The 8,442-nt window shown below is 35.7% G+C and overlaps 1 protein-coding gene across 1 annotated transcript in view; it reads left to right on the forward strand.

The window, feature by feature from the left end:
* Positions 1-183: 183 nt before the first annotated feature.
* The window catches only part of LOC133574740 (glycolipid transfer protein-like), a 10,387-nt gene continuing 2,128 nt past the window's right edge, over positions 184-8,442 (forward strand). Inside the window, exons 1-3 of the mRNA XM_061926985.2 lie at positions 184-2,023; positions 6,788-6,846; positions 6,909-7,042. Of these exons, the coding sequence (XP_061782969.1) occupies positions 1,921-2,023; positions 6,788-6,846; positions 6,909-7,042 (296 nt within the window). The 5' untranslated portion in view covers positions 184-1,920. The remainder of the gene's footprint in view (positions 2,024-6,787; positions 6,847-6,908; positions 7,043-8,442) is intronic.

The following is an 8,442-nucleotide window of genomic DNA, read 5'->3' on the forward strand; positions in this document are numbered from 1 at the left end:
ATAAAATAAATATATATTTATAGCTAGAATTCACTGAAAGTCAAGTATTTCTTATATATATATATATATATATATATATACATAAAATACTTGACTTGGTGAATTCTAGCTGTAAATATACTCTTCCCCTCTTAACCACGCCCCCCACTCCCCACCCCCCACCTCCCGAAATCGGAGGTCTCAAGGTTGGCAAGTATGATCTCCCATAGCTCACACAGTAAAAGGTGCACACATTAAAAGAATGAGAATACAAACAATACCAAAAGTAAAAGGCTAAGTGAAAATAAAAGGACATTGATTACATATACCAGTGTTTTTCAACCTTTTATGAGCCAAGGCACATTTTTTGCGTTTAAAAAATCCGCAGGCACAACACCAGCAGAAATCATTAAAAAACGAAACTCAGTTGACAGTAAAAAGTCGTTGTCGCAATTGTTGGATATGACTTTTAAACCATAACCAAGCATGCATCACTATAGCTCTTGTCTCAAAGTAGGTGTACTGTCACGACCTGCCACATCACGCCGTGACTTATTTGGAGTTTTTTGCTGTTTTCCTGTGTGTAGTGTTTTAATTCTTGTCTTGCTCTCCTAATTTGGTGGCTTTTTTTCTTCTTTTGGTATTTTCCTGTAGCAGTTTCATGTCTTCCTTTTGAGCGATATTTCCCGCATCTACTTTGTTTTAGCAATCAGGAATATTTCAGTTGTTTTTATCCTTCTTTGTGGGGACTTTGTTGATTGTCATGTCATGTTCGGATGTACATTGTCTTTGCTCCACAGTAAGTCCTTGCTGTCGTCCAGCATTCTGTTTTTGTTTACTTTGTAGCCAGTTCAGTTTCAGTTTCGTTCTGCATAGCCTTCCCTAAGCTTCAATGCCTTTTCTTAGGGGCACTCGCCTTTTGTTTATTTTTGTTTTAAGCATTAGACACATTTTTACCTGCACACTGCCTCCCGCTGTTTCCGACATCTACAAAGCAATTAGCTACCGGCTGCCACCTACTGATATGGAAGAGTATTACACGGTTACTCTGCCGAGCTCTAGACAGCACCAACTCTCAACAACAACACGTCATTTGCAGACTATAATTACTGGTTTGCAATTTTTTTTTTTTTTTTTCCCCAACTTTTTTTATTGGCATTTTCAAATAGACAGAAAAAAGTGTAAGTCAAAACAGTACAATTTTAAAGTCAGTAAATGATTCACCCCCTTTCCCTTAAAACCCAAACCACCCACCCACCCCACTCAGGTCCCACTAACGAGGGACAAATGGCACAATTATGTAACAAGTAAGACGACAAAGACAGACACATTCTCACACACACACACACACATACGAGGCCAGAGACAGACAGATATATATAAAAAAATATGTATATATAATAATAATAATAAAATAAAATAAAAATTAATAATAATAATAATAATATATAATAAAATAAAAAATAGAATAAAATAATACTAATAAATAAAAGGGAGATTATTCCTCATCTGCGTCTGGGCATAGGTCAAGAGAGTTGACATACAGCAAAAAAGGGCTCCATGAGCTTTCAAATGCTTGAACCGAGCCTTTTAGCGAAAACCTAAGAAAAACCTAATAAAAAATATTTTTAACCCAAATAGGTGAAATTAGATCATCTCCCACTGCACAGTGGTTGAAAAACACTGTACTAATGTAACTCTAAATTAGATAATTTTTTTACATGTTTTTTTTTAATGTAATTCACTTTTACTAAGGCTGGTATAAAAGAGAAAAAAGGAGGGACATCTGCTAGTAAGGTTCAGTGAGCTTGGCCTTGGCCCCGCCCACCCCGGGCACTCTAGTTCCGGGTTCTCACCCCTTCTCGAGCGGCTCGTCACAGCATGAAGAAGAAGAAGAAGAAGTAAAAGTGGGAAGAAACAGGACCAAGACCTAGCGGCGACATGTCGATTCTTCTCGACCACCGCTTTGGACAGCTTCCTCCCGACAACTCCGTTAACACTAAACTCTTCTTGGAGACCGTCTCCCACCTGCCGTCCTTCTTTGGTGAGTAGCCGCACACATGAACACGAACACGAAGCAGCCCGCGTCCTCCACCTGGTCACAGCCTCACCTCATGGAGTCCATTGGGGGTTTAGTCACGTGACATCTGCCCTCTTGTGCAATTCTCTTCTTGACACGTCGCAAACATTGCTCTGCATTCTTGCCGTCTTCCTAAGGGCTCATTGTGCGTCAGTGTACTCCTACACGCATTGTACTAACGGGAATGTTACATTTCAATACTGGACCAATCTTGATGTTGTGTGTTTTGAAACATGGACTTCAAATAGTCTCAGTTTGCTAAGTTCACAACTATACACTTGTGTTTTGAAAGCCCCCCCAAAATGCTCGGTGGAATATGTGGTGGTTGTCTTCGTTCATGTATTAAAACATCAATAGTAGTATCAACAATAGTCAAATAGTTTCTCATGACAATAATAGTCATCTTTTTTGTTGGTTTAAAGTCAAACTGTATTCAAAACTGCCAGCTCAGTCGCCAGAATTTTACCAGTTTTAGATAAATAAATAAATAAATATATATATATATATATTATTGGGGTTTTTTTTGTAAAAAAAATTAATAAAACAAATATATATATATATTTATCTAAAACTGATAAAATATTTTTTTTTTTTGTAAAAACAAAACATATATATATATATATATATATATATATATATATATTTTTTTTTTAACTAAATAAATAAATGTATCTTTTTGTAAAAAAAAATATATATATACAGTATATATATATATATATATATATATTTTTTAATGTATTTTTTTTTTTATTTAACTAAAATTGGTAAAATTCTGGAGACTGAGCTGGCAGTTTTGAAAACAGTTTGACGTTAAACAAACAAAACAGATGACTATTGGACAGCTTATATATATATATATATATATATATATATATATATATGATTGGGTTTTTTTGTAAAAAAAAATTAATAAAACAAATATATTTATCTAAAACTGATAAAATATTTTTTTTTTGTAAAAAAAAAAAAAAAGAAAGATACATATATATATATATATATATATATATTTTTTTTTTTAACTAAATAAATAAATGTATTTTTTTGTAAAAAAAATATATATATATATATATATTTTTTTATTTTATTTTATTTATTTAACTAAAATTGGTAAAATTCTGGAGACTGAGCTGGCAGTTTTGAAAACAGTTTGACGTTAAACAAACAAAACAGATGACTATTGTCATGAGAAACAAAAAAAATTATAAAATATAATAATAAATATAAATATAAAATATATTTTTTAAATAATAAACTATATATATACGTATATATACATTTTTTATTTTTTTTATTTATTTTTTTATTTTTTTTAAGTTTCCCATGACAATAATAGTCACGGCGTGGCGCAGTGGAAGAATGGCCGTGCGCGACCCGAGGGTCCCTGGTTCAATCCCCACCTAGTACCAACCTTGTCATGTCCGTTGTGTCCTGAGCAAGACACTTCACCCTTGCTCCTGATGGGTGCTGGTTAGTGCCTTGCATGGCAGCTCCCTCCATCAGTGTGTGAATGTGTGTGTGAATGGGTAAATGTGGAAGTAGTGTCAAAGCGCTTTGAGTACCTTGAAGGTAGAAAAGCGCTATACAAGTACAACCCATTTATCATTTATCTGTTTTGTTTGTTTAAAGCCAAACTGTTTTCAAAACTGCCAGCTCAGTCTCCAGAATTTTACCAGTTTTAGTAAAAAAAAAATAATAATATATATATATATAATTAATTTTTTTACAATAAAATTCATGCAACATAGCGGCCAGTTTTTCCACAATAAAATCTACTTTTGTTTTTATAGTGTGTCGATGTATATGGATAAATGGTATGAAAGTTTTTTGTACGATTTATTAAAAAAAAATAAAAAATAGCAGCTCAATCCCGAGAATTTTACCTTAAAATCTATTGTCATTTTACAGTGTACAATTTGATGGGTAACTTAGAAAGACATAAGTCAAGCAGATATTGGAAGTATTTATATTTATTTTAACAAAAAATGTTTTTGAATGTACTGTATGGGAATGTAATATTTTGCTTATGTTTTGTGTTTTGAAACATGGACTAAAAATAGTTTCTTAAGTTTCACTTTGCTAACTTCACCGCTAGAAAGAGCAACTATACACTTGTGTTTTGAAAGCCCCAAAAATGCCCAGTAGGATATGTGGTGGTTGTCTCCGGTCATGTATTTATCCACAACTCTTTGGAAACCAAATCACATTTTGTGTGTTTAAACATCAACAATAGTAGCAACAGTTGTGACAATAATAAGTCATCTTTTTTGTTTGTTTAAAGCCAAACTGTATTCAAAACTGCCAGCTCAGTCTCCAGAATTTTACCAGTTTTAGTTAAAAATATTAAAAATGTACAATAAAATTCATGCAACAGAGCTGCCAGTTTTTCCACAATAAAATATATGTTTGTATTTATAGTGTGTTAATGTTTATGGAAAAACGGTATGAAAGTTTTTTTGTACGATTTAAAAAAAATAAAATAAAATAAATAAATAAATAATTAAAATAAAAAATATATCAGCTCAATCAATACAATGCAATTATAAGTCAAGCAGATATTGAAGTATATGTTTATATTTTAACCAAAAATGTTTTGGAATGTAATATTTTGCTGCATTATTAGATACAATTAAAGTTTAAAAGATATGACATTGCATGCAGTACGTGTTATTTTTAAATATCAAAATGGAAAGAACAAGTACCTTAAGTAAGAAAAGATAAAGTACTTTATTAACTCATATTATTTTCAGGCTTTCACGGGCCACATAAAATAATGTAGCGGGCCAGGTCTGGCCCCCGGGCGTTGAGTTTGACACCTGTGGCATAGACCAACCACACTCTTAATTGTGCTTCCATCCATTTTTTATTGTAATGCGTGTCAAACTCCAGAAGATATTTGATGAGGTGCAATGTGACTGTTATTATTAAATTGTCCTGTTTCGTGTCACGTTTTCTTCTTCAAGAAAAAAGTTACAAAAAAACTTTTTTCTTTTAATTAATTTATCTGATTTACTTTATTTTATTACATTTTGTTCTTAAAATTTTATTTCATGTACCTAGAATTATATTTCTTTTTAACTCTTTCCATCCGTCCATTTTCGACAACTCGTCCCCTTTCGGGGTTGGAGTCACGGAGACAGCACACCCACGTCTATGACTATTTCCATGTTTTACATTATTCCATAGCTCTTTTTCCAATTTCTAAATTCAAAAGTGATAAAGACGGGCTCTGATTTGACAGAAAACATTGTGAGTTTGTCCTGGTTACATGAATTGCCTTGCAATAACACAAAACTCCTTTCTATACTGCATCATAATGAAGTCAAGGAAAGTCCTTGTACCGGTTTTCTTGAAAACTTTTAAAGTTTTGTTGTACACGACCAGTCTTCCTCTCAGGGAATAAAACACTTGTCAATCCCAACTTCTTTTGAACCACTTTTTTGCATACTCTTGGCATTCTCTCAATGAGCTTCAAGAGGTAGTCACCTGGAATGGTTTTCACTTCACAGGTGTGCTTGAAGCTCACCCAGAGAATGCCAGGAGTGTGCAAAGCAGTAATCAGAGCAAAGGGTGGCTATTTTGAAGAAACTAAAATATAAAACATGTTTTCAGTTATTTCACTTTTTTGTTAAGTACATAACTCCACATGTGTTCATTCATAGTTTTGATGCCTTCAGTGACAATCTACAATGTAAATAGTCATGAAAATAAAGAAAACACATTGAATGAGAAGGTGTGTCCAAACTTTTAGCCTGTACTGTACGTGGTGATTATACTTGCAATGATTATTACATTGCTAAATATGTATCTGTCAGGTTCAAACACTGATGACATCTATTAAACAAGACAAGAAGCAAGGAATCAAACAGACATAATTAAATTTGGCTCAGTGAGGAGAAACGCGTACATCTGTACACTTGTACAGTGTCACTACGCTCTGCCGAAAGATTGTACGCCTCTTTTATTTGGACTTTCCCTGATTACATGGCAACAGCTGTTTCGAAAGGGACGGGGGTCGTAAACAGCCATCGCCTTTGATTACAAAACAGTTCAAAGAAGAAGTGCTTGGAACTTGGGCAGATCCTGCTTTCTCCGCTTTGTAGTTCTCGGGTCAAGACAAAATCTTTCTGTGGATTACAATACATCAAAAGAAACAACACCTTCATGTTGCTTCCCATCCTACACAGTGGAGTTTTACAAGCCTCCTTCTTGGTAAGATCAAAGACAGCTTTTGTCTTCTTGCCGGGAACTCATGGCAACACAAAGTTTTGTGATAACTTAGATAGAATTATTCTGACAGTATCCTCGCTACATTTTGTGTGTTTATAACAATACTTAGGATTTTGACATGGACCAAGAAAGGTCTAAGTACCCAGTCCCCTATAGTCGCCAAGTGCATGGTCTACAATAGCAAATACCGCCCGGGTCTCTATTTAGAGCCGGATTAAAAAAGCATTAGTGTACCGGTAATGTAACAGTTGTGGCTGTAGACAACCTCCACAAGATGGCATCTGCTACATTTGAAGTATCATGATCAATCAGCATCCAGCAGCTCTACCTACCTCTGCATGCGCTTTAACATGTTGCTACTGCATGCATATTACACTTGTCACATCGTGCTGACTGCACAGTTTGCATCTTAACACTTTGACAACGTTGGTTAGCTCGCTGCTGTGTCGTGCGATATGTTATATATACACAAATCTTCCAGCTGTCACTTTTTTCTTTCAGACTGCCTGGGGTCCAAGGTGTTCTCAGTGATCAAGTCGGACATTAATGGCAATATCGCAGTGAGTGTGTGCGCGATGCGTCCAATGCCATGCCATGCAAGCAACCTGTGTGTTTTTGTCAGAAAATTAAAGAAGTCTACGTGAAGGATCCGGAAAGGTACGTCACCCTGCAGCACATTGTGGAGGCCGAGCAACAAGACCTGGCTGCCGAGTGGCCCAAAGTCGGAGCAACGCTGGCTCTCATGTGGCTCAAGAGGTGAGTTTATCCATCCAATGCAAGACTATGGGGGGGGAGTAGTTTTTTCTAAAATAATTCAGAGTTTTGGCACTGAAATGAGCCAAATGTGAGAAAATAGCTCTCAATATGGTGCAGTGTTTTTGCTAGAGCTCTTATGTTACATGTTATTACAAAAGCCAAAACCAGCAAAGTTGGCACGTTGTGTAATTCGTAAATAAAAACAGAATACAATGATTTGCAAATCTTTTTCAACTTATATTCAATTAAATAGACTGCAAAGACAAGATATTTAACATTCAAATTGAGAAACTTCATTTTTTTTGTAAATAATCATTAACTTAAAATTTAATGGCAGCAACACATTGCAAAAAAGTTGTCACAGGGGCATTTTTACCACTGTGTTACATGGCCTTTCCTTTTAACAACACTCAGTAAACGTTTGGGAACTGAGGAGACACATTTTTGAAGCTTCTCAGGTGGAATTCTTTCCCATTCTTGCTTGATGTACAGCTTAAGTTGTTCAACAGTCCGGGGGTCTCCGTTGTGGTATTTAAGCTTCATAATGCGCCACACATTTTCAATGGGAGACAGGTCTGGACTACAGGCAGGCCAGTCTAGTACCCGCACTCTTTTACTATGAAGCCACGTTGATGTAACACGTGGCTTGGCATTGTCTTGCTGAAATAAGCAGGGGCGTCCATGATAACACATTTCACAGAGTCATGCACAGCCAGTTATCTGGAAATCAATGTCAATAAAACAAAATAAATATGGTTCAACCCCCCCCTCACCTCAGAACCCCATCATCATAAACACACAAACAGTTAAAACAGTTGACACTTTTAAATACCTGGGCATAACCTTGGACAATAAACTCACCTTTGATCAACACACCACGGACATTCAAAAAAGAAGTCAACAAAGACTGTCAGCCATCCGGAAACTTAAAGGACTATACGTTGCACCTCATCTCCTGTTATTACTTTACCAAAGCATTGTTCAACCCATTCTTCTGTACTGTTCCACATGTTTTTTCACCATGCTTTCTGTAACCAACCGGACCAAACTCACACGCATTACAAACATAGCAGCTAAAATCATCGGCCTACCCACACCCAACATTTCAGACTTAAACCACAGGTCCATCACCCGACTGGCAAAAACAATAGTCCAGGATATCACTCACCCACTACACCAATACATCATCCCACTACCATCAGGGCGCAGGTAAAGAACTATCAAATTCCGGAGGGCCCGCCTCAGGAAAAGCCTGATCCCTGCAGCTATAGCCGCCCTTAACAGCAGGCCCGGCCGACCTGTCTGACAAGCCTGTAAATGTGTGTTAGTCATGTATGATGTCTTTTTGGTATTTTTTTTGTGTGATGTGTAATGTCTAGTGTTTAAATGTACGGCAGTGA

The sequence above is a fragment of the Nerophis lumbriciformis genome, linkage group LG32 (assembly GCF_033978685.3).
Source record: "Nerophis lumbriciformis linkage group LG32, RoL_Nlum_v2.1, whole genome shotgun sequence".
NCBI lineage: Eukaryota > Metazoa > Chordata > Actinopteri > Syngnathiformes > Syngnathidae > Nerophis > Nerophis lumbriciformis.